At 39.2% G+C, this 25,637-nt stretch overlaps 1 protein-coding gene across 1 annotated transcript in view; it reads left to right on the top strand.

Moving 5' to 3' along the window:
• Positions 1-25,637, top strand: part of LOC149186538 (uncharacterized) — a 331,009-nt gene that overhangs the window by 73,914 nt on the left and 231,458 nt on the right. Inside the window, exons 8-10 of the mRNA XM_089409383.1 lie at positions 7,050-7,170; positions 7,314-7,354; positions 7,499-7,628. Coding sequence (XP_089265509.1) covers positions 7,050-7,170; positions 7,314-7,354; positions 7,499-7,628 — 292 coding nt within the window. The remainder of the gene's footprint in view (positions 1-7,049; positions 7,171-7,313; positions 7,355-7,498; positions 7,629-25,637) is intronic.

The raw sequence follows: 25,637 nt of genomic DNA, 5'->3' as shown, positions 1-25,637 counted from the left end.
TAATTCACCAATTAACACAAGATGTTATGCCAAGTTATGAGATCAATGAGATTAGCCAATTTCAAATCTATACAAAATAGATCTAAAAGCCTAACCCAAGTTAGAAAAAATAAATTACAACTACAATTTACAATTTAATTTACAAAATATATATGGGTTTTTAAATGGATTTTGAGAAAATAAATTTTTGAATATTTTTTACTTGAAAGAATGACTAAAATGCTTAAGAAAAATTAATGATTCACTATAGCCCAAGCGAATATCAAATCCACCATATAAAAAAAACTAGAGATCCAAGCAATAGTGATTCTTGCCGAAGTTTGTGAACTTGGAGGCCAAGGACTGAAGTACTTGCAAACACTATGTATTTATCTCAAAAACTAATTTGTTAGATCACATAGGGAATCAAAACACCTAAGATTAGCCCAAAACTATCAATATTATGGTTTTATCTCCATCTAATGAAAAAACAGATCTTACCAATATTCAGCACAACGTAGAGATGCCCGTAGTCAGCACATACCACAAATCAATGAGAAATGACACCTTGAATTGCACCCCAAAGTCCTTTATTATGTTAGAAAAATATTTCTTAGCAGGACAATAGTTTACACAATGTTTCAATAGCAATTCTAGTCAGAGATCAATATGACTAGAGACTCAAATGACTCTCTAATTTATAGATAAATCCTCCAAATGGAAAATTAGCAGCTAGTTTCTTTGATCATTGTCAAAATAATCTTGGCCATTGGTAAATACTCCAAGATCTTTTAATCTTGGCCGTTGATTTCTTATTTTTGAGGAATTTTCGAATTTATCATTTAATTCTTTTTTAATTACCTCAAAATTAATTTTTTAGAGCTAATTTCCTCAAAAAATTGACTTTGACTTAACCACCAAGGTCCAAGGGTTCAAATTTTCTTGAAAAAGACAATATTTTGTTGGTGGAGGACCTGTAAAAGTTGATTCTTTCAAGACCCACGAATTTTTTCATTTGGGGAAATTATTTTCCTAAACGATTTAATTTTGACTCTAATTAATTAATTTTTTGGCTCAGGATTTAATTTTATTTTGTCTGGAAAATTAATTAATTTACACATGAGGGGATTTTATTTTTCCAACCCTCTAATACATATGATTTTTCTTTTACAAGACTCAAAGAGGGGATACACATTCGTCTTAGACTCTCAAGTCGCATAAACCATCTGCGACTCAATATGATCTAGTAAACCAAGTGATTTGCTATAAAATAATTTAGCCAATTAGCTTAACTTATTCCCAAACCACTTTTACATCAGACTCGACTAAAACACTAGAACTTACCTAATAATTTGACAAAAAATTTCACCCTATATTTGGGGGTTTAAGCTGGAGGTAAAAAACTCTTATGATTAGCCGTGTCGAAAAACACAGGTAATAAGTGAGGTTAAAAAACCTCCTAGGATGGAATTCGTCATCAAATTATAAGCTTACCTAGGTTGTTACATAGACTAGTGTTTTTACTAAGATCATTTACAATATATAACTTGCAAAATGGGATGACTATGACACATAGACTGCCCATATGTGATCTGATCCTTATTGAAAAATTGGTACTTCCGCTTCCTTGGAACTTTGACAATTTGAGTGCAACAGAACCTAAAGTGAACAATAAGGGACCAACCATAGTCTGACCAAGACACAAAGATACAACGAACGAGAACAACAAATAGGCTTGGGATACCTAATACAAAACCTCACATGGTTGTTACAATGTTTTGACTTGTGACCTTGGGCTTACAATGATGTTTTGACCTGTGACTTGAGGTTATATGTACCCTTGTTGACATGTTGAGTAATAGGGCTTTCATCTCATGTGTTTCAATCATAATAGGTTGCTATAACTTGAGAAACCTTGCTGAATTGACTGGTACCAACTTATATATGTGCCCCTCTTGAACAATTGAAAGAAAGGCTTTAAATAAAGTCACACTAGAGTAGGATCAAAGGATCACTGCCAAGGTGAAGCACAAGAATAAGAATACAACTAAAAGAGGACAATCATTCAATTCAACCTGTGATTCATACCACGCTAAATTGATCAGTACCACCTCCTATATGTGTCCCTCCCGGACAATCAAAAGAAACGCCTCAAAGAAGGTCACACTAGAGTAGGAAGTCACACTAGAGTAGGAACAGAAGATAACCACCAAGGTGAAGCATGGGAACGAAAATACAACTAAAAGCAGTCAATCATTCAGTTCAACCTATGATTCATACTAATATGTTTTTTAAATATTAAATGAAAGAATTTGATTACAAATATGGTTAGTGTACCTTATGATAAACGAATCGCCTTCATTTGAAAAGTAAGCTAGATGTCACAAAGCACTAATCGGAGCATAGATGGATGGCATTTGAAGCTAGCTATACATGGATCACATAGGGCTATTGGCTAGAAATCTGAATAGAATGGGAGAAAAGTTTTCTGTTGGGGGTCACACTTGGGTGGGTAATACTAATCACATATCAGAAGATTTTGGAGGCCTATGATATCTACGAATATAAGAAGCTTTGTTAAGGTAAACTACATTCGTGTTTTGAGTAGGAATTTGAATCGATTTAGTTATCTCATCTAAAGGCCTAACTGCAGCCTTTCGTGGAACTCCTGTTAGTGTCAAAGTAATGTATCCTCTAGCCTGCTAGTCATTTCCAGAATTTCCATTAACACCACAAGTAGTTCATGCAAGTATTCACTTGAAGCCATGCACAAACAAACATTATGCAAGCATAGAGGCAATGTTTTCTGGTGTAACTAAGAGAGGCAGATGTTAGGTCCCTATAATACTAGTGATTCCCCCATTACTATTGTCATTGTAGCCCTTATTGTTATTATTGTGCCGCTATTGTCCCCATATTATTATTGTTGTGCCCCTATTGTCCCCATATTGTTATTGTTATTTTGGCTTTGAATATATTGTGACCCCTTAGACTCCTAAATATAGAAAGGAGGTTTTGTCATTTGTATCATCCAAGAATTGTTCATTTGTGTAATGTAAAGGAGGTTTCCCCCTTCAACGAGGCTGATTTTGAAGTCATTGATCTATCTTTTTGTGAGTTGGTGTCATAACATTTGGTTTTCCATGTTTCATGATTAAAGAAGGTTATAGGTGACAAGTCCCAGTTCAAACAATATTGCCAGAACTTGACGAGGAAAGAAAAATCATATTGGAACCTGAAGCAGTCACAGAAACAAGAACTCGACAACTACGAAATCGATCAATTTTGGAGTATCTCATCAAGTGGAAGAACTTACCCGCTGAAGATTCCACATGGGAGGATGAGAATTTTATACAGAAGCATCCAGAACTACTCAAGCGTTGAGGAAAACACTTTTTTGAAGGAGAGGGGCATGTTAGGTCCCTATAATACTAGTGATTCCCCCATTACTGTTGTCATTGTAGCCCTTATTGTTATTATTGTGCCCCTATTGTCCCCATATTGTTATTATTTTGTCCCATAGAAGCTCACTATTGTTATTGTTGTGCCCTTATATTATTATTGTTATGTCAGCTTTGATTATATTGTGATCCCTTAGACTCCTATATATAGAAAGGAGGTTTTGTCATTTGTATCATCCAAGAATTGTTCATTTGTGTAATGTAAAGGAGGTTTCCCACTCGAAGACGCTGATTTTGAAGTCGTTGATCTATATTTTATATCTTTTTGTGAGATGGTTTCATAATAGCAGATAACAAAAACAATCACATGTGAAGTGGAGAGGAGCATATGAGAAAGAAAATGTGGCTGGGAATTCTGCTAGTAGTATCCTTTTTGCAGTTCAAGTGGCATGTAACCTGGGCCAAAAATGTTGTTGTAACTCAACACTGGAACAAACACCAATGTCAAAGCATGGCAAGACTAAGGGAGACACCATACCTTTCATGCATAACATGCTAGCTTATTTCTCTAATCAATAAACGCTAGTCATTTATGTAGCTTTTGCATATGACATTAAACAAAATCAAGTGTGAGATTTCCTTCAACCTATACCAGGTAACATGCATGCACAGTAACTATAAAATAATTGTAAATTTAAGCTCGGGCATATGCTATATATCCAGGCAGCCTACTAAGAAGCTACCATATAAAAAACAATTGGGTTTAAAGCATAGTTTACAACTGTAAACATAAGTATCTATGCATCTATTTTTCACATCAAATCACCATAAAATATGAACTTATCTTTCAATCTAGCATGCAACTATAACATATATCCATGAATGCCATACATGTCAACACTAGGTAACATACACATGTAACTCACTAACTATGCTAAGCATAACTATATGTGAATAGCCTATTTATTGCATAGGTACAAGCCAAAAAATTGTGCATGCAATTAAACTCATCACTATTTCCGAGCACAAATGCATATAGCAATATTGTGCATGCATGTAACCTTTTGCAACAATTATGAGCATCAAAATATGTACACAAACAATGGCGTTTGCAAATATATATTTCGAAGAAGCTATGTATGCAAGTTTTTGGGATGCATATTCAAGCATAACCCATGTCTCTAGTCTTGAGCATCCTCACTACTTCTTGATGGATCTGGGCATGCATATATTTGTTAACCAAGGAAGCAAAAGTTGTGGATATATCTCAATATCTGGAAATCAATACTTTGAGTTACAAGCTTATGTATCAATCAAGAAAACTATACTACCTTTCACCTCAGGAATGTACATGTTTTAGATGTAATAACTGTTGGAATTTCGATGTCTCACTGTTAGAAACCCTTCATGTACTTTTCTAATTTATTTCTACCTACTTGTTCTGATTAATTAACAAGTTATTTACCATGTAAATACTGAAAATAAATACAAGTACATGCTCAACATATTACAGATCATCAACTGAAGGAAACAAAACAAGCACAAAAGTGACACCGTTGTTTTTGGACCAATGTCTCCGGAAAAACCCAATGCAAGAAAATCGGTGCCACTATCTGAGGGTTTTAATTATTAAGTAGTTGCAAAATACTGTTGGAGTTTCTAAGTCTAATAGTTAGAAAGCCTCCATCTACTTTCTGATTTATTCCTTCCTACTTGTTCTAATTAATTAACATGTTATTTACCATGTAAATATTGAAAATAAACATAAGTACATGCTCAACACATTACAGATCATCAACTAAAGGAAACAGAAACAAGCACACAAATGACACCGTTATTTTTGGACTAATGTCCCCGGAAAAATCCAATGCGGGAAAACCGGTTCAACTATCTGAGGGTTTGATTTATTAAGCAGTTTCAGAATATAATCTAGATGCCAAATCCAACTCACTCAACAGACAAAAATCTCAGTAATAGCACCTCTCCTTCGGAGACAGATGCTCCGGTTAAAACCCCAAATAAACACTCCGGCAGCTCCTCTGCTCCAATCTACACCACAAAAAACCCCAGCATTAGCCTCTAGGGACTGTGCCAGCCTCTTTTGCCCTCTGCATCAGCTTTCTCGGCAATTCTGGTAGTTCCTAGTAGTCCCGGTAGTTCCGGTAGTTCCCAGTAGTTCCGGCTATTCCCGACAGTTCCGGCTTCTGCCCTCCACATCATCTTTCCCAACAGTTCTGACAGTTCCTGGTAGTTTCGGCTTCTGCCCTCTGCATCAGCTTTCCCAACAGTTCTAGTAGTTCCCGACAGTTCAGGTTGTTCCCAGTAGTTTCGGCTTCTGCTCTTTGCGTCAGCTTTCCCAGCTGCTACGCTGATCCTCCCGGCACTATCTCTGCCTCTCTACTTTTGTATTCACTTCCCCTCAGCTGCAACTCCAGATTACTCTCTCAACTTTCTCAGCAAACCCAGCCCAGAAATTCGAAATCTTGATCTCTTGGTGTGTTCTCCAAGTGACCCTCAAGCCTCCTCTTATACTTTTCTCGTTGACAGATCAACAGACGAGATTAAGTCCCTAATCAACGGCTAAGATTACATTTGGCTTGATCCATGACTTTTGGACCATTCTCACATAGTTTTATATTAATTCACATTAATATTTTAATTTCCCTAAGTTTAGACTTAGGGACTCCATTAAAAATATTAATTATTTTAATATCTCCCAAACTATTTAGAATCTGCCCAAACCCTTTCTAGAGATCTCATGTGCCTTAGCCTCTCCACCAAATTTTGTGGCTACGACACATCCGATTCTACCCCAAATCAACACTCCCTCTTAGCAAGGATTGTGCTATAGCAATACTCCTCACTGAGTATTACTTTGATCATCTGACATCGGTCCCTGATGCTAAGCCTGCTACCCACCATCTGGCTGGAAGGAAAAACTCTACCAATCATTTGTGTTTAGAAACACATATAATTAGTTAAACGAAAAACCTCATAGGATGAAATTTGTCGCCAAAATAATAGGCTTACCTAGGTTGTTACATACATACATGGTCTTACTAGCATCATTTACATTATAAATTTTGCATAATGGGTTTACAATGACTCAGAAAGATGATGGTTGATGATCTTGATCTTTCGAAAAAATTGGGAGAACTGCTTCCTTGGAACCTTGACAAAAAGTGTACAACAAGTATCACTACCCCATACCATGAATTCACACCCAAAATCCACACATTGATTTTAGCAAATGGGTTGCCAGCAAATATTTGGTTGTTAATTTTGTATTTACAACGGAGAGGCAAGGGTATGTAAATGAAACTCACATTTTTTGGAATACACAACCAAGTCCAATGCTTCTCTCTTTATTTCCGGTGTGAAATTTATGCTATTGTTTTTGCAATTTCTGGTATCAAAGACATGAACTCCATTGCAATTTCTCTTTGTAGGTTTTCATTTACATAATTTTTTATTGTTCATTTGTTCAATTTTCTATCATTTTAACATGTTTTTTATATTCTTATTGTTGTTAAACCATCCCATGTTTGGTTGCATTAATCTTTGTATCAAATAGAGAAGACTGAGCCATTGGTTTAGGCATAAGTGGATTGTTTTAAATTTCTTATCTATTTTTAATATTATACTAACCATTTTCTGTTTGATGAGCAGGTCTGACCAAGAGAAGATGGTATTAGTTGATATGCACTTGAAACCTGGCCATCCTTGGGAATATTGCCCAAGGACAGCCTTACGAAGAGTTGCAATGACATTGGAAGAAGAATTTGGCTTGGTACTAGAACTTGATTTCCTTAATGTGGACAAAGAATTCATCACTTGCTATTAGTCTTGATTTATAGAAATTGCTAATTTTTTGTTATGTAGCCATATTTAATCGAAATGTGATTTGCGACCTTGAATATTTTCATTGTATAGGTTGTGAATGCTGGTTTTGAGAGCGAGTTCTACATTTTGAGGTAAACAACAAGTTGTGAATTTATTGAGCTTTTGATAAATGAGCAATTTGACTAAAGAAGCAAAATATATATAATTGTAGTTACTTAATAGGTTTGTATTTTTGTGTGAGTGAATGGTGTTTCTGTTAATACTTCATGGTGCAGGGAAGTTAATAACAAGTGGGTTCCTATTGACTCGACACCATACTGCTCAACTGTAGCATTTGACGCTGCAACTCCTGTTCTATTGGAAGTTATTAAAGCTCTCCAAAAGATGCACATATCTGTAGAACAGGTATTTCAGTTACTAAGAAATTAAAGACTTAACTTATCTTCTTTACATTTTGATTGTAACTATGTGGGTGTATGGGTTTGCATTATCCATGCTTATAATGTTTTTCCAATTAATTGAAAATTGCTTAATTAGTGATTATGTATAGGATTGTATCTATCCATTCTTATAGTGTATTTCTATTAATTGAAACATGCTTAATTAGTGATTATATATAGGAAACGTTAGAGAATATGAAAATAGTCAATATACAAGCTAATCTTTTAGATGTTTCACACAATAGTAGTTGTTGACTTCATTAGTGTTATAAGGTTGGCAATGTATACTAGGTTACCATGAATAAAAAGAAACTTGTTAATGGATAATTAACTATATTGTGTTCAAGATGATAAACAAGGCTTTAATGAAAGGAAACAAAGTTTGATTAAGATAGACCCCTTATCTAGACACTAGCAGCTGTTTTGGAAAGGGCTTGTTAATTTTTGCAAATGCGGTCAAATTCCACCTTGGACAACTCAAATGACTTAGATATGATTGCATTAGATTCCTTTTTCAAGAGGACCAAAATCAACCAAAATATCACCCAATTTGGTCAAGCGGAAGTAGAGTTATGAATTATTTTATTCATACATGTATTATGGAATGGATCAGCTCTAACAACATGGGTAATTTCTTAACCCCAAGTGAAACCTCATGAAAACCTATAAATAGAAGAGACCTCAAGCTCATTTAGACACACATTCGATCAAGCCATCTTCTCTTCTCTTTTTGTCTTGGTTCACATAGGTCTGTCGGAGGAAAGTTCGCACAAGGGTCCACAATCTCAGGGTTGAAGCTCGCACTAATCTATGGCTTTCTAGCCCTGGACATTAGCACAAAACTGGGAATTTTAGTCCCTGGACGCTAGCACACAAGCCTATGAGAGCGTCTAGAGACCCATAGACGTTGGCACAAAAGCTTATGAGAGCATCCAGGGTTCTAGAGGCAGATCTGGAGGTGTCGGTCCCCAGACGCTCACACAGAGTTGTCCTGCGAGCATCCGGTGTGAAAATTCGAAAACCCTGAATCACTACTGCAACAACTGATTATATTTCTCCTACTTAATCAAGTTATTTATGGTATTATACGGTAAACATTGAAATAAATACAACTACAACCTTCACAATTTAAATAATATGCATAAATAAGAACTAAGAAAGAAAGAAATAGCACACACAAGTGACACCGTTATTTTTGGATAAATGTCCCCAGAAAAACCCAATGTGGGAAAATCGGTGCAGCAGCTGAGGGTGTATTATTATGCAGTAATTTCTAAGTACAATTCTTTGGATGCCCAAACTGGCAATCCTATATAGAGATCTAACTGGACAAAAATATAGTGAGATGATCTCGCCCTGCCACTGGAAAATCTGGCATTGGTCTGCACTGGAGATGAGCTTTTGCATCACACCCATGTAGTTGTTGCATCATTACTGTTGGGACTTCAGTGCACCTCCTCTCGATCCTCTGCTCGTTGGAAACTTCGGCCCTCTGGCCTCCCGGTCTCACACCCTGGCTTCGACACTAGATCCCCACTGTTCCCAATAGAAATACAGACTTCGTTTAAAGCTCTGGGCTACCACGACATAACTCTACGCTGCCTCTATGTTGCCTAGCACTACCTCTCCGAACTACTCTCTGCTCTCTCCGCCTTGCACTCTCCGGATCAGGAAAACTTCCTACGAAAAATTATCCCTGCCCATCACTACAAGAAATATCCTTGATCACCTTCTTCGGCAACTGCTGCGTTGCTCTCTTGAGAAAATCAATCTCTAATCTCTCACCCGATGTGTCTTCCAAATGCCCATCGAAGTCCTTATAATCTTCTCGTTGAGTAATCAATGGCCCAAATTAGATTCTAATCAATGGCTCAGATCATTTTGGCTTGATCCTCGTCTTCTTCTAGAAGTTTCACCATCAGTTTAATTAATACCCTTTAATTATTTTAATTTCCTAAGTTTAGACTTAGGCATCCATTAAAAATAATTAATTATTTTAATAAAACTATCTCCATGTGAAATTTTTCAAAATGATTTTTGGGTATTCTGGAATACATGTGTCCTAGCCTCCCTGCAAATTTTGAGGCTTAGAGCACATCCGATGCTACCAAAAATCAACACTCCCTCTTAGCGAGGAATGTGCTCTAGTAATGCAACTTGTTAAAGCATTACCTTGACTTTGTAACATCTCCCTCTATGCTGCTGATGTTTGACATCACTGCCCACCAACTATTGTGCAAATGTTGCATCTGTGTTGTTGTTGACTCTAAACACTGTTGCCAACTACATCTGCACTGCAACTCTTGTCCAACTATTGTTGCTGCCTTCTGCAACAACTACAATGGAAAAACATCGAAAATACTAAACAGTTGTTAATAATTATGCATCTGTTGTTGGAGTGCTGCTAGTCTCTAGTTGACCCTCTGAAACCTCCGCGTTGCTGCTGACTCTGCACTATGCCAACTGCACTGCTGCCAACTCTTCTCTTTGGTGCTCAGTCTTTGGTGCTCCTAGCCACTGCAACTGTCACTCTGGCACTCCTATGCACCAACTGACATTGGTCCATCCTGCTACTTCTGATATGGGCTCCCATAGCAAGGTATTGTTCCAAGAGGTGGACTCCTCAAGGATCTTGCCCATATACAGTTCCTTCAAACTACAATACTAGATCACCCCACCTCTCCCCTTGAGGTATTTGGGCAATCATGGCAAACTCCTCCTCGATATTTGTAGTTGCAGCCTACGGATCATGTTTCTCGTCCTTGTCCTTCTTCTTGAGAGGACACTGTGTAGCGTAGTGACCAAATTCACCGGAAACATTTGATCTTTGAGACGTCCTTCTTTTGCCTCCGCTGCTCCTGCTGCCCCTTTGATTCAAGGGCTGCATTCTTTTCCTCCTCCTTGGGCTTCATCCCACTACTACTGCTGCTATCAAGTTTTCACTTGACTAAGTCTCACCTCATCTCTTCCTACTGAAGAGATGCCAACATGCCTTCCCAATCCAACAATCTCTCTCTTGTGAAAATTCCTAGATCTAACAATCTCAGGAATCATACTGCAACCAACTGAATCTACTTCAAAGTTCACCTAGATTGTAAATTACATTACAAACTTATTTTAGATTTATTCTTGAAACATTGAAGTAAATTACTGAAGCAACCTACACCAAATTAAATATGATTCTCAAACATAGAAACTGAGAAAGGAAATACAAACACATAGGACACCATTATTTTTGGAAAAATGTCCCCGAATAAACCCAACCTAGGAAAATCGGTGCAGCAGTGAGGGTTTCATTTTATTATGCAGCAGTGAAATCTGAGTACATCTATGGATGCCCAACAAGCAATCCAAACAGCAAGAAAATCTAGCAAAGATATTCCCTAAGCAACCCCAACACTCGTGTTGTGTGCACTTGCGTTCTTGCACTTGCGCATTCCTGCACTTGCACATTCCTGCACTTGTACATTCCTGCACTTGCGAGTTCCTACACTTGCACGTTCCTGCACTCACGCATTCCTGCACTCGTGTGTTCTTGCACTGGAAATAACTCATCCTCTTGCCACTGCCTCTTCAGATCTAGAAATCTTTCTCTGGATCACTGTCCCTGACCCTCTACTGCAAAAGAACTCTTCGATCAGAATTTCCTCCTGAGAACTTCTCACTTTAGAAATTTGATCTCTTGATCTTTGGCGTGTTTTCCAAATGACCCTCAAGCCCCTTCTTATATGTTCTTGTTGGACAACCAATGACCTAGATTAACTCCTAATCAAAGGCTCAGATCGTTTTGACTTGATCTCTGTCTTTTTCTAGAATTTTCACCCACAATTAGATTAATACCCATTAATATTTTAATTTTCCTAAGTTTAGACTTAGGAACTCCATTAAAAATATTAATTATTTTAATATAATCGTCTATGGGTGGAATTTCCCAAAACGGTTTCTGGGTTCTTTGGAATGCATGTGCCCAAGAATCCCTGCAAAATTTGAGGCTTAGATCACATACGATCATACCCTAAATCAACACTCCCTCTTAGCTAGGAATGTGCTCTAGTAATATACTGCTACTGCATACTGCTCTGACTCTGAAGTAGCATCCTCTGCGTTTCTGATGTCTGACATGCTGTCCACCAACTACTGCGTTGCTGCTACTACTGTACTGCTTCCTTTGACACTACCACTGCCAATGCTACATATGTACTACAACTCCCTCTCAAATGTTGCATATGCTATGCTACTAGCACTGCCACTGCTAACACTGCATCTGTACTGCAACTCAGTTGCTGAGAGAAGCAACTAAAAACACCCAAAATTGGATAAGTATCTCGTGGCTACACCTCGGTGCTGAAAGCTTGATTTCTGCTAGCCCCACGGTATCTTCTAAAGCCACTGCACTTTTGATGCTCTTCACTGTACCTCCATTACTGTTGCCTCTCTGCTCAGCATTGCTCAAGTTCTGGCGCTGCTAACTAGTGCCTCTGTCACTCCAACACTCCATGGAACCAACTAAAAAATCCTCCATCCCGCTGCTACTGATCATGGGCTCCCGTAGCAAGGTGGTGATAGAAGAGGTGGGCTCCTCAAGGATCCTGCCCATTGGTAGCTCTATCGAACTATAGTTCTATATCGGCCTACCTCCCTCCTGGAGGTATCTTGGCTGTCATGGAGAACTCCTCCTCTTGTTAAATCTTTGCGGCTGCAACCTTAGGATCGTGCTTCTCATCCTTGTCCTTTTTCTTCAAGGGACACTAGGATGCATAGTGGCACATCTCACCACAGCTGAAACACTTCACCTTGGAGATGTCCTTCTTTCGTCTCTATTTCCCTTACTGCCCCTAATATGCAAGGGTTGCATTATCCTCCTCCTCTACTTTGGGCTTTGACCCACTGTTACTACTGCTTCCGTCAAGTTTGACCTTGACCAGGTCTCTCCTCAGCTCTTCATGTTTTAGAGCTGCCCACATCTCATACCAATTAGGCAATGTTGCTCTGCCTAGGATACTCAGGACAAAGACTTGCCACTCATCCGAGACAGAATTTAGGGCCAATCTCACTAACTCCAAATCTTGAGTTGTATGCCCCACAGCCGACAACTCATCACAGGTCTCCTTCACCTTCGTGAGGAATGGGTTCACACATTCCCCCTTCTGCATCTATGCAGATCTCAACTTCTATTTCAAGTACATCTTTCGCTGCTTAGAAGATCCCTAATACAATGTGGCCAAAGCATCCCACATCTCCTTAGCAGTTGCTCTGCTAGTAACATGGCACACCACGTGATCCTTGACTCCATCCAGGATCATCCTCTTGGCCTTTTCCATTTCAACTATGTACTTCTTCAGCAGATCTGCATCCACAGGGACAACTACCTCACTATTAGCATACATCTTGAGGGCATGCTCATCTATAGGAAGGACATTCTATCCTTCCAGATGATGTAGTTGGAAGCTCCTTCCAACCTGTCCTGATCCCTCAAGCCACTGGTTGCCATATCTTCTGAAACTATCGAACAACTCCCTCTTTCTCCTTACTTCGTAGCTTCTACAATGGCTTACGCACTCCCCAATGGAGCTTGTAAGTATGTTGCTCCTCTATTGCTCAGCAAATGAGAAATATTGATTTCCTCGGTAAGGAATCACTGAGAAAGTATTCCCTCACTATGCGATTTTCTTCCTTCTTCTGACAACGTTTTTGCCTAGCACTCAACTTGCAGAAAATTGCGTCCCTCTAGCTCTGCACTGATGCTCTGCGTGGTTCCCTATGCCTTGGAAAATTCTTGATCTGACAGTCTCACCTCTCTGTTAGCTCACTTAGAGAGAGACACCCACGAAAATATAGCCCTCCTGGCTAGAAGTGCTCAATCCCTCAGGGGATTCAAACTGCTGCTTGTTGAAGCATGTTGGCCGTTGCTTGAGTGCTAGATTTTCTCTTCCTGTTTCACAACAACGGCTCTAATACCATGTGAAAATTCCTAGATCTAACAATCTCAGGAATCCTATTGCAACCAACTGAATCTACTTCACCTAGATTGTAAATTACTTTACAAACTTATTTCACATTTCTTCTTGAAACATTGAAGTAAATTACTGAAGCAACCTACACCAAATTAAATATGATTTTGAAACATAGAAACTGAGCAAGGAAATACAAACACGTAGGACACTGTTATTTTTGGACAAATTTCCTCGAAAAAACCCAACTTAGGAAAACCTATGCAGTAGTGAGGGTTTTATTTTCTTATGCAGCAGTGAAATCTGAGTACAACTATGGATGCCGAACTGGCAATCCAAACAACAAGAAAATGTGGCAGAGATATTCCCTAAGCAACCCTGACACTCATGTTACTTTCACGCGCGTTCGTGCACTCGCACATTCATGCACTCGTGCGTTCCTGCACTCGCGCATTCCTACACTCACGCGTTCCTACACTCGCGAGTTCCTGCACTTGCGCGTTCCAACAATCACGAGTTCCTGCACTCGCGAGTTTCTGCACTCACATTCTTGCACTAGGAATAAATTAGCCTCTTGCTACTACCTCTCCTCATCAAGAAATCTTCCTCCGGATCATTGTCCCCGCCCCTCTATTGCAAAAGATCTCTTCAATCAGAATTTCCTCCTGAGAACTTCTCACTTCATAAATTTGATCTCTTGATCTCTCGGTGTGTTTTCCAAATGACCCTCAAGCCCCTTATTATATCTTACTGTTGGACAACCAACAACCTAGATTAACTCCTAATCAAAGGCTAAGATCATTTTGACTTGACCTCCGTCTTTTCCTAGAAGTTTCACCCTCAATTAGATTAATATCCATTAATATTTTAATTTTCTTAAGTTTAGACTTAGGAACTTTGTTAAAAATATTAATTATTTTAATATAATCATCTCTGGGTGGAATATCCCAAAACGGTTTCTATGTTTTTTGGAATGCATGATCCCAAGCCTCCCTGCAAAATTTGAGGATTAGAGCCATAGAAAATTTTAGGGGCGAATGTTCGCCCTTTGGCGAAATTAAGGGGTTTTAAATTTTTAGTGGGCGAATATTTTGTATCATAGTACATTTTTACAAATCACCTCAAATAGCCCACCTTATTTTAAGGGAGAGGGTAAAAAAGGTAAATTTAGCCCTTGAAATTAGGAGTTACAACCTTCCATTCACCCATTTTCAAGAATAGGTTTTATTTAAGTGAATCCATTCGCCCATTTTCAAGAATAGGTTTTATTTAAGTGAATCCTATGGGCCAAAGGCCCAAATACCATATTTATAAAAGAGGTATGGTAAATTAATAAAAATATAAATAAATGAGAGGTATGGTAAATAAATAAAACATTTTTTATATTTACTCCATAAGTCACCTTATATACATGCGAGGGTGTAAACAAATAAAAATATAAGTAAAGTGGAGGTATGGTAAATAAATAAAACGTCCTTTTATACTTACTCAAAAGGTATGGTAAATAAATAAAAATATAAATAAACTAGACGCATGGTAAATAAATAAAACCTCTTTTTATATTTAGTCCATAACCCTCCTTCTATTTATGAAGGCTCAAGAAAGAGGTTTTATTTAAGTGAATCCTATGGGCCAAATACCATATTTGTAAAAGAAGTATGGTAAATTAATAAAAATATAAATAAACGAGAGGTATGGTAAACAAATAAAACATTTTTTTATATTTACTCCATAAGTCACCTTATATTTACAAACACTCAAAAAATGTGTTATATTTAGGTCAAACCTATGGGCAAAATACTATGGGACAAATACCATGGACTAGATTGTTATTAATACCATGCAAAAAAACATTATTAACCCTAATATTAGTATTAATAAAAATAAAAATGGCACATGGTATTGACCCATGATATTCACCAAAATGGCACATGGTATTGGCCCATGGTATTCACCTGGAATGTAGCCTATTTAAATGGGGGAATTAAACCAACATAGATCCATCTTTACTCTGGATCTACTAACCCCCGAGAGGTATCAAATATCATGATATCCAAACTAGCATAGAGTGAAAAAATATTTGATCCGATCAAGAGTAAAAATGGATGATATAATTTAATGTATGTTAAACATTTTAGCTTGGTTAAAATAAAAAATAAAATAAAAATCAACTATTAATTTTATTAATTTTTATCAATTACTAATAGTAATTTTTAAGCTCCAGGTTTATGATAACCCATGGTATTGACCCATGGTATTCATGTGAGCATAGACTATTTAAAGAGGAAATTCTATCATCTTAGATCCATCTTAATTCCAGGTCTACCAAGTGCTCAGAGGGATAAATAGATTTCATCCCCCTAAGAGTGGTAGATGTGGAGTTAAGATGGATATAGGTTGGTTTTTATGATAATCAAGATATTAAATAGACTTAGGAAATTATATTGTAAAAACATCTTAAGGTGAATGGTTAAAGCATAGACATTGGACAAGTATATTTGTATACTTCTATTTTAAACCGAAACAAATCCAGGGCTAAAAGGAATGGATTGATTGCACTAGTCATCCTTCTATAACTTTCCAACATATGTTGGAGTAAACAAATTGTAATTTGGGTAATTTTTCTAATTGCAAACAGGAACATACTTGTGTATTGGCAGGGTGGTTACGAGGTCCCTATAAGTGATGAATTTGAATTTTTCTTGGTTTTATATAAAGTATTAGGTTTTTTCTCATGCTTTCTATGAATGGCACGGTGAATTTTATCTTACACCCACTAGGTTATCGATATGTAATTTCGGTAATTTTGATTTCAAAAGATATTTTAAAGAAATGCAATGATTTCATTTATGTATTCAATAAACACAAGATTTTATAATTGAGTAAAATATTCGCCATGCCTGGTGAGAGATTCGCCAAAAAATTATATATACATATCATATTATTGATAAAATCGCCTTCCATTTTTCCTATATACCATGGAGATTCGCCCATTTATTATACATGTAAATTTAGGGGGGGTTCTTAAAATTTTCCCTGATTAGAGCACATCCGATGCTAACCAAAACCAACATCTCTACCCGAGATACTCTTGACAAACACTTGCCATTCTTCTGAGACTTAATTCAAGGCCAACCTCACCATCTCGGTGGGATGATGTTGATTTGGGGTAGCATCAGATGTGCTCTAGCCTCGAAACTTGGTGGAGAGGCTAAGGCACATGAGATCTCCAATACCTAAAAATGGTTTGGGCAGATTCTAAATAGGTTGAGAGATCTTAAAATAATTAATATTTTTAATGGAGTCCCTAAGTCTAAACTTAGAGAAAATAAAATATTAATGTGTACTAATATAAAACTGTGTTAGAATGGTCCAAAAGTCATGGATCAAACCAGAATTAATCTTAGCCATTGATTAGGGACTTAATCTCGACCATTGAATTGTCAACGAGAAAAGTATAAAAGGAGGCTTGAGGGTCACTTGGAGAATACACCGAGTTGATCAAGATTTTGATTTTCTGGGGTAGGGTTTGCTGAGGAAGTCGAAAGAGTGATCATAGTTGCAGCTAAGGGGCAGTGAATACAGAAGCAGAGAGCCAGAGATAGTACCAAGTGGGTCAGCACAGAAGCCGGGAGAGGGGGACGCAAAGCCAGCTAGAGGTTCATGAAGAGCTAGCTAGGGCTCACGCAGGTGCAGCCAGGAGCTGTGCAGTGCCTCAGAGAGCCAGCATAGGTGACGCATAGGCTCTAAGGGCTAACACATGGTGAGCTAGGGTGACGCTGGGCAGATGCTAGGCCAGAAAGGGCTGACGCAGTCCCTAGAGGCTGACGTTAGGCTTTTCGTGGGGTAGATTGGAGCTGGGAGCTGTCGGAGTGTTTATCCAGGGTTTCAGCCGGAATATTTGCTTCTAAGTAGAGAGGTACAACTGCTGAGATTATTTTCTGTTGGTGAGCCAATTTTGGCACCCAGATTGTATTTAGAACTACGTAATAATAAAGCCCTCAGATAGCTGCACCGATTTTCCCGCATTGGGTTTCTCCAAGGAAATTGGTCCAAAAACAACAGTGTCACTTGTGTGCTTGTTTTGTTTCCTTCAGTTGATGATCTGTAATGGGTTGAGCATGTACTTGTATATATTTTCAGTATTTACATGGTAAATAACTTGTTGATTAATCAAAACAAGTAGGCAGAAATAAATCAGAAAAGTACATGAAGGGTTTCTAACAGTTAGACTTAGAAATTCCAACATGGTATCAGAGCATGGTTGCAGATCATAGGAGAACTGAGGACATCAACCGAGCAAAGCAGCAGCAACAAAAAATAGTTGTCCTGAGTGATAGAAGTTGTTCCTAGCATAGAAGCATCAAGGAAGGGGTGATGCAGTGCCTACATCATCAAGTTTGAGCCGGGAAGAGGATCAGCGCAGTGGCAGAGGGGAGCAGACTCGACCTACGCAGTGCCCAGTCATCTTTCTCAGTCAGGAAGGATTGATGCCTGTGGCCAGGAGGTGCAGATTTTGCTGGTGCCAGGATTGCGCAGAGCCTAGAAGCTCTAACCTTCAGTTGTTGGGGCTTAGGAGGTTGTGGGTAAATTGCAGAGTGAAGCTGGTGGGGTATTGTAGTCAGAACAATACCTAACAGGGCAAGACTAAGGAGGAGGGAGTTGATACCGAGGATTTCTAGCCAAGAAATCTGGATCAGTGGTGCAACTGCACTAATGATCAGAGTGGGGGCATCTCGACATTGGCAGAAGGATTTCCAGGAGGGAAATCGAGGCTCATAGGGAGTCACACCAACTAATTCCAGGAGGGGAGTAGAGGAGCAACAAGATGGCAGTGAATAGGGTAAGAGACTAGGACAGACTGGACGGAGCCTCAAACTTCGTAGTCTGAAAGGCCATAATCTTGTCTGTTCTAGACAGGAATCATGTCAAGCACTTCACATTGAGGACGATAGCAATCCCAGTTGACCCAGCTAAGAACAACAAGTACGAGGAGGCAATGGCGAGGGCCAAGAGCATCATCCTTGATGGGGTCAAGGACCATGTAGTACCACATATTTCCAAAAAGGACATGACAAATGAGATGTGGGAGGCCCTAAAGAAATTGTACCAGCACACTTATGTGCAGAGAAGGATGCTACTATAAAATCAACTGCGATCATACTAGATGCAAAAGGGAGAACAGATTGACATCTTCCTCGGCTGATTGAAGGAGATCTGGGATTAGCTGACTTCCATAGAGGCCACGCTGGATCAAGAATTGATGGTGAGAACAGCCTTGAACGTAGTCTCTAAAGACTGGGAGGTGTTTGTCCAGAGCATACTGGGCAAGGTGACCGTTCCAGATTGGGAGGAAATGTGGGTGTCTCTTCGCCAAGAAGAGATCAAAAGGCTAAGCAAGGCGAGAAGCAATGACAAGGGGATCAGAATCAAGAAGGAGGAAGAGAAGGATGTTGCCCTAGCATCTGAGGGAAAGCAGGAGAAATGAAAAAAGAAGGACCTCTCCACGGTCAAATGCTTAAATTGTGGGGAACTGGGTCACTATGCGAGCCAGTGTCCAAGGAAGAAAAGCAATGGAGAGGCTTTCAAGACCAAGGCTGCGCCAGCGAGGGCGGAAAAGGAAGTGGAGACAGATGATGATTGTGCCATGAGTGCTCACATGCCACTTGAGAGGAAGTGGGGAGACATTGAGCTGTAGTCAGATGAACTACAGGCGATGAGGGGCAGGATCGTCGAGGTACCCCACCTCTTGGATTATACCTTGCTACGGGAGCCCCGACGAGGAGTAGCAGTACTGCCGGATGTCAGTAGAGATGGATGCAGATGAAGCATCAGAGGGAGATACAGTGCAGGATTCCTAGGATGGCATGAGGCAGCAGTGCGAGATGCATAGAGTTGTTCAGCAACGTAGAGGTCAGAGAGGGAGCACTTGTTAGTGGCAGAGGGAGTTTCAGCATCGAGGGTGTCTCTAGCCTGATAGAGATGTCAGAGTTGGGAGATTAGTTACTTACTTCTCAGTAACTGAGATGTAGTGCAACAGTTAGTAGTAGCAGTGGTAGTGCTATGGGCATCATGATGCAACATGATGAGAGGGATTGTAGTGCAGATGCAACAGTGGCAGTGGCAGAGCCATGGGTAGCAGCACAGGTGTAGAGGGAGTTGTTGTGCAGATGCAACAGTGGCAATGGCAGGGCCATGGGTAGTAGTACATGATGCAGCAACTTCAAAGGATGTTGGACAGCAGGCCTAGCATCAGCATAAGGACCGATGTTGGATGATCAGGGTAATGCTCAGTTAGGAGTATTACTAAAGCACAGTCCTCGCTAAGAGTGAGTGTTGATTTTGGGTAGCATCGGATGTGCTCTAGCCTCAAAACTTGGTGGAGAGGCTAATGCACATGAGATCTCCAATACCCAGAAATGGTTTGGGCAGATTCTAAACGGGTTGAGAGATATTAAAATAATTAATATTTTTAATGGAGTCCCTAAGTCTAAACTTAGGGAAAATAAAATATTAAATTGTGTTAGAATGGTCCAAAAGTCATGGATCAAGCAAAAATTAATCTTAGCCATTGATTAGGGACTTAATCTCAGTTGTTGAATTGTCAATGAGAAAAGTATAAAAGGAGGCTTGAGGGTCACTTGGAGAATACACCGAGTTGATCAAGATTTCGATTTTCTGGGGAAGTGTTTGCTGAAGAAGTCGAAAGAGTGATTAGAGTTGCAGCTGAGGGGCAGTGAATACAGAAGCAGAGAGGTAGAGATAGTACTAGGAGGGTCAGTGCAGAAGCCCAGAGAGAGGGACGTAGAGCCAGCCAAAGGTTCACGGAGAGCTAGCTAGGGCACGAGCAAAGGCAACCAAGAGCTGCACAATGCCTCAGAGAGCCAGCGTGGGTGACGCAAAGGCTCTAAGGGATGACGCAGTGCCTCCAGAGGCTGGCGTAGGGTGAGCTAGGGTGACGTTAGGCAGACGCTGGGCCAAAAAGGGCTAACACAGTCCCTAGATGCTGACACTGGGGTTTTCATGGGGCAGATTGGAGCTGGGAGTTGTCGGAGTGTTTATCCGGTGTTTTAGCCAGAATATTTGCTTCCAAGTAGAGAGGTACTATTGCCGAGATTATTCTCTGTTGGGTGAGCCAGTTTTGGCACCTAGATTGTATTCAAAAATTGCATAATAACAAAACCCTCAGATAGTTGCACCGATTTTACCGCATTGGGTTTTTCCGGAAACATTGGTCCAAAAACAACAGTGTCACTTGTGTGCTTGTTTTGTTTCCTTGAGTTGATGATCTGTCATGTGTTGAGCATGTACTTCTATTTATTTTCAGTATTTACATTTTAAATAACTTGTTAATTAATCAGAACAAGTAGGCAGAAATAAATCAGAAAAGTACATGAAGGGTTTCTAATAGTTGGACTTAGAAATTCCAACATGAGGCACTGATCCTACAACTGCCAACGAGTCTCAGACCTCCTGAAACTTCGATAGCAATGGATCAATGTGTTCTCCCTTCTGCATCCTCGTGGATCTCATTTTCTCCTCCAAGTACATATTTTGCTGCTCAGAAGGTCCCTAATACAACATAGCCAAGGCATCCCACATCTCCTTGGAAGGCCCTTTTCCGGCAATGTGACATACAACATGATCCCTCACTCCATCGAGGATCAACCGTTTGGCCTTCGCCATTTCATCCTTGTACTTCTTGAGTGGATCCGCATCTGTAGGTTTAGCTACCTCGATATTGACATAAGCTTTGAGATTATGCTCATCGAGAAGGCAGGAGATCCTGGCCTTCCAGATCACATAGTTGGATGCTCTATCCAGCCGATCTTGATCTCTCAGCCCATTAGCTACCATCTCGGCTAACAAAATGTCAAACTGCCTCCTCTCTCCTTTGCGTTGCTGCTAGGTTGGCCTACACGCTCCTTGTTGGAGTTATTAGATCTGCTCCTCTCTACTGCTACACAACGATTGAGAAATTGAATTCCTTAGCTAGGAATTCTCTAAGGAATAAATTCCCTCAAAAAGTGTCTCCTTCCTTCTTCTGACATCTTTCTGCCCTAGCAACTGCTGCAAAAAACCACGTCTCACCTGAAGACCTCTACGTTGAAGTTTCTGTTGCGTTGCTCCCTCTGCCGCTGACAAATTTTGATGTAGAAATCTTACCTCTTTGTCAACTCATTCAGAGAGAGGTCTTTCTTGATTTCTTTCCCTCATGACCTAGACCGCACAGTCCCTCCCTCCTTCTCTTCAACATTGGGCTATTCCAGTCTTATCTCTTGCTTCACCTACACTCTGATACCATGTGAAAATTCAGAAAACCCGAATCACTACTGCAGCCACTGATTATATTTCTCCTATTGAATCAAGTTATTTACAATATTATATGGTAAACATTGAAATAAATACAATTGCGGCCTTCACAACTTAAATAATATTCGGAAACAAGAACTACGCAAGAAAGAAATAAGACACACAAGTGACACCGTTATTTTTGGACAAATTTCCCCAGAAAAACCCAATGTGGGAAAACCGGTGCAGCAGCTGAGGGTTTGTATTATTATGCAGTAATTTCTTAGCACAATCCTTTGGATGCTGAAAATGGCCATCCTATACAGAGATCTAACTGGAAAAAAAGATAGATGATCTCACCCTGTCACTGGAAAATCCGACACTAATTTGCACTGGAGATGAGCCTCCTTGTTGCCTCTGCACAGTACTACATCACACCCACGCAGTTACTACGTCACTACTGCTGGGACTGCGTTGCACCTCCTCTCGATCCTCTACTCACTGGAAACTTCAACCCTCTGGCCTCCCAATCTCCTACCCTGGCTCTGGCACTAGATCCCAACTATTTCCCAGCAAAAATACAGACTCCCTCTGAAGCTTTGCAATGCCACAACATAGCTCTATGTTGCCTCTACGTGGCCTAGCGTTGCCTCTCCAGACTACTCTCTGCCCTCTCTGCCTTGCACTCTTCGGATCAGGAAAAATTCCTCCAAAAAATTATGCATTCCCCTCACTGCAAGTAATTTCCTCAATCACTTTCTCTAGCAACTGTTGCGCTGCTTTATTGAGAAAAAATATCTCTGATCTCTCGCCCGACGTCTCTTCCAAATGCCCATCGAAGTCCTTTTTATAATCTTTTCATTGAGTAATCAACTGCCCAGATTAGATTCTAATCAATGGCTCAGATCATTTTGGCTTGATTGTCATCTTCTTCTAGAAGTTTCACACTCAATTTAATTAATGCCCTTTAATTATTTTAATTTTCTAAGGCATCCATTAAAAATAATTAATTATTTTAATAAAACTGTCTCTAGGTGAAATTTCCCAAAACGATTTTTGGGTATTTTGGAATACATGTGTCCTGGCCTCCCTACAAATTTTGAGGCTTAGAGCACATCCGATGCTACCAGAAATCAACATTCGGGAGGTCTTGAACGCATGGATAGTAACTATAAGAGAGCATCCAAGTGTTTTTGAGCAGATCTGGTGAGTTGGTCTTCTGACGGATGCACATAATGGTCTAGGAGCGTTCGGGCTGCCATAGACACTGGCATACAAATCACAAAGAGCATCCAGGTCTGATATAAACGCTCACACAACTCCTCCTCCCTGTGTTTGAGACTCATAGATGAAATTTCAGTATTCCGAAGATCCCGCTCAGTGACAACAATGTTTAGCAGTGTTCAGATCGGTGACAAAAATATTCAACAGTGTTCAGATCAGTGACAACAATATCCATCAGTTGACTTCAGCCATCAGTATGAGCGTTTTGATTTCAAGCTTGATTAGATCTGTTTCATGGATATCATAGTTGTTTTGTTGAATAGATAAAGTTATGGATCATTGTACTCTCTTTTGCTGAATCATTTGATGACGATCTAAGAAGAATATTTGCACGGGTTTTCCCCATATTGGGTTTTTCCCTGGTCTCGGACCAATCCTGGTGTCTCTATGTGTGTGCATGCTTTTCTTATACTGTTCCTTTTATGTTCTGCTGCATTGATGATGATGATGTTGTTCTTTCTATATAATTGCATATGCTGATGAATAATGGTGTAGATCTGAATAATGTAATGATGATATGGGGTGAACTTAATGTAATATTGAAGAAATGCAATTATCAAAGCAAATAACAATGTAGCCCTATGAAAATTAACATGGTATCAAAGCTGGGTTGAAGAGAATCCATGGAGATCACTTTGATGACGACACCTTTGATGAAAGCAAGAAGAGTATGGTGAAGACCTAAAAGAACTCTAGGGTTTGAAGAAAACCATAGGTAACTTGGTTATTAGGGTTTGATGGATTCTATGAGGTTAGGGTTGGAGAAAAAACCCCTGGTTTATGGAAACAATATGAGATATGAAACCTATTATGGTCAATGTGAAGATTCTCAAGCACTTGTGGGAGATTTGGTGAAGCCTTAGATGGGATAATCCCTAGCAAACCTGGTTGGATACTTGAAGGCAACATTGGTATATGGACCATGGATGTTGATGGCTCTTGAAAATTGGTCCAAGAGGGACAGGATCACCTCTCATTGAAGATAAGTATTTCTTGACTTATGATGCTTCTTACTTGTTAGACTTATAGATTTGATGATTATGTTTATTGCTTGTACTCCCTGTATATGTATTTGAGTATATGGAAGTTTCTAACCTGCTTGATGAGATGTGATGAGTAGATCCTTCTTGAGGATCATTTTGAGATGCAGATCTGGAAAGAGATAAAGAGGTACTTGATGAAAAGATGACAAAGTGCTCCAAGCAACCTATGTCTAATAAGAAGGTGCATAGGTATTTGAATACCACAAGGTATTCTTGGTATGTTGTGTTTCATCTATTGGCTCGGTAAGCCCTAAGGTATGATGAGAATGTCTCTTTCATTAATTCTTCATACATGCATATGCAAGTGACTTGGATATATGTTTCCTATGATGAAATGATGCACTTGGTGTTGAACATTTTGATCTTCTTGAATTATATGAGGCTATCTAATGTCGATACATTGATATAATTTATGTTTGGCTAACATCTATGATCCATCTATTGGATATCTTGATCCTATAAAGAAGGCTAGCACCTTGACTCTAGTAAATGATACTCTTGATACTTGTCATGATGGATTTCATATAGAAGGATAACTCATTGATTTGTATACATGAGTCTGCTGGTAATGCTTGTGATAAGCATGATGAAAGCATATGGAAAGAGTGATTGTCACTCTTGTTGTTTTGATAAAGCATAATTGAATGACCTAATTTGATCTCATTAGTCATGAAGAGCATTGTAACCTTGATGTGAGAGGTATAAGTGTAAGATTGATAAGTTGATATCTTACTAACTATGGTCATGTCTTGACAGCATGTCCTAACTTGATGGGGTGACTTGATAGAAAGTGTTATTGTTCATAATCTTTGAGATATGGTGTTGCATCTATCTACTTCTTTGAGTCTAAACCTTTGACGAAAAATTGATGTCAGAATGCCGATAGCCATGATAGATATATGTTTATGTTCTAACAAGATCTGTTGTTGCTTGACTCTAGTAGAGACATGCTGATGATATGAATGAAGACGAATGATGTAGATCCCCAGTGAGAGGGAGAATCACTTCTCAAGACTCTTACTCATACTACTATCTACATTATTTGTTGCTGAAGTATGATTTATGTGCTAATTTTATAGATTTTTTTGGGCGATATTCAGGCCTGAAATCCACATTCTTATAGCAGAGCAAATTAATAGTTAGCTGGGGAATTTGCATCACTTGGTGGGCCCAATTTTGGCTTGGATTTGAACCAAACTATTTCCGGGTTTGTTTGGGTTTTGGGAGAGGAGTTCAGAGCTAAATTTTTAAAGAATTCTAAAGAGTATTCAAACCTAAGATCAACATTCCATCCAGTAGCTAGTAACATATTATTTCTGGATAGTGCACAGATCACTCCAGGACCATTTCTACCACTTGGGTTTGGGAAATTTTTTTGGGTTCTTCTCATCTTGCATAACAAGC

The sequence above is a fragment of the Pinus tabuliformis genome, chromosome 3_1 (assembly GCF_031772625.1).
Source record: "Pinus tabuliformis cultivar Carrire ecotype Pingquan chromosome 3_1, CPIR1, whole genome shotgun sequence".
Taxonomy (NCBI): Eukaryota; Viridiplantae; Streptophyta; class Pinopsida; order Pinales; family Pinaceae; genus Pinus; species Pinus tabuliformis.
This window is presented reverse-complemented; position numbering and strand designations above follow the sequence as displayed.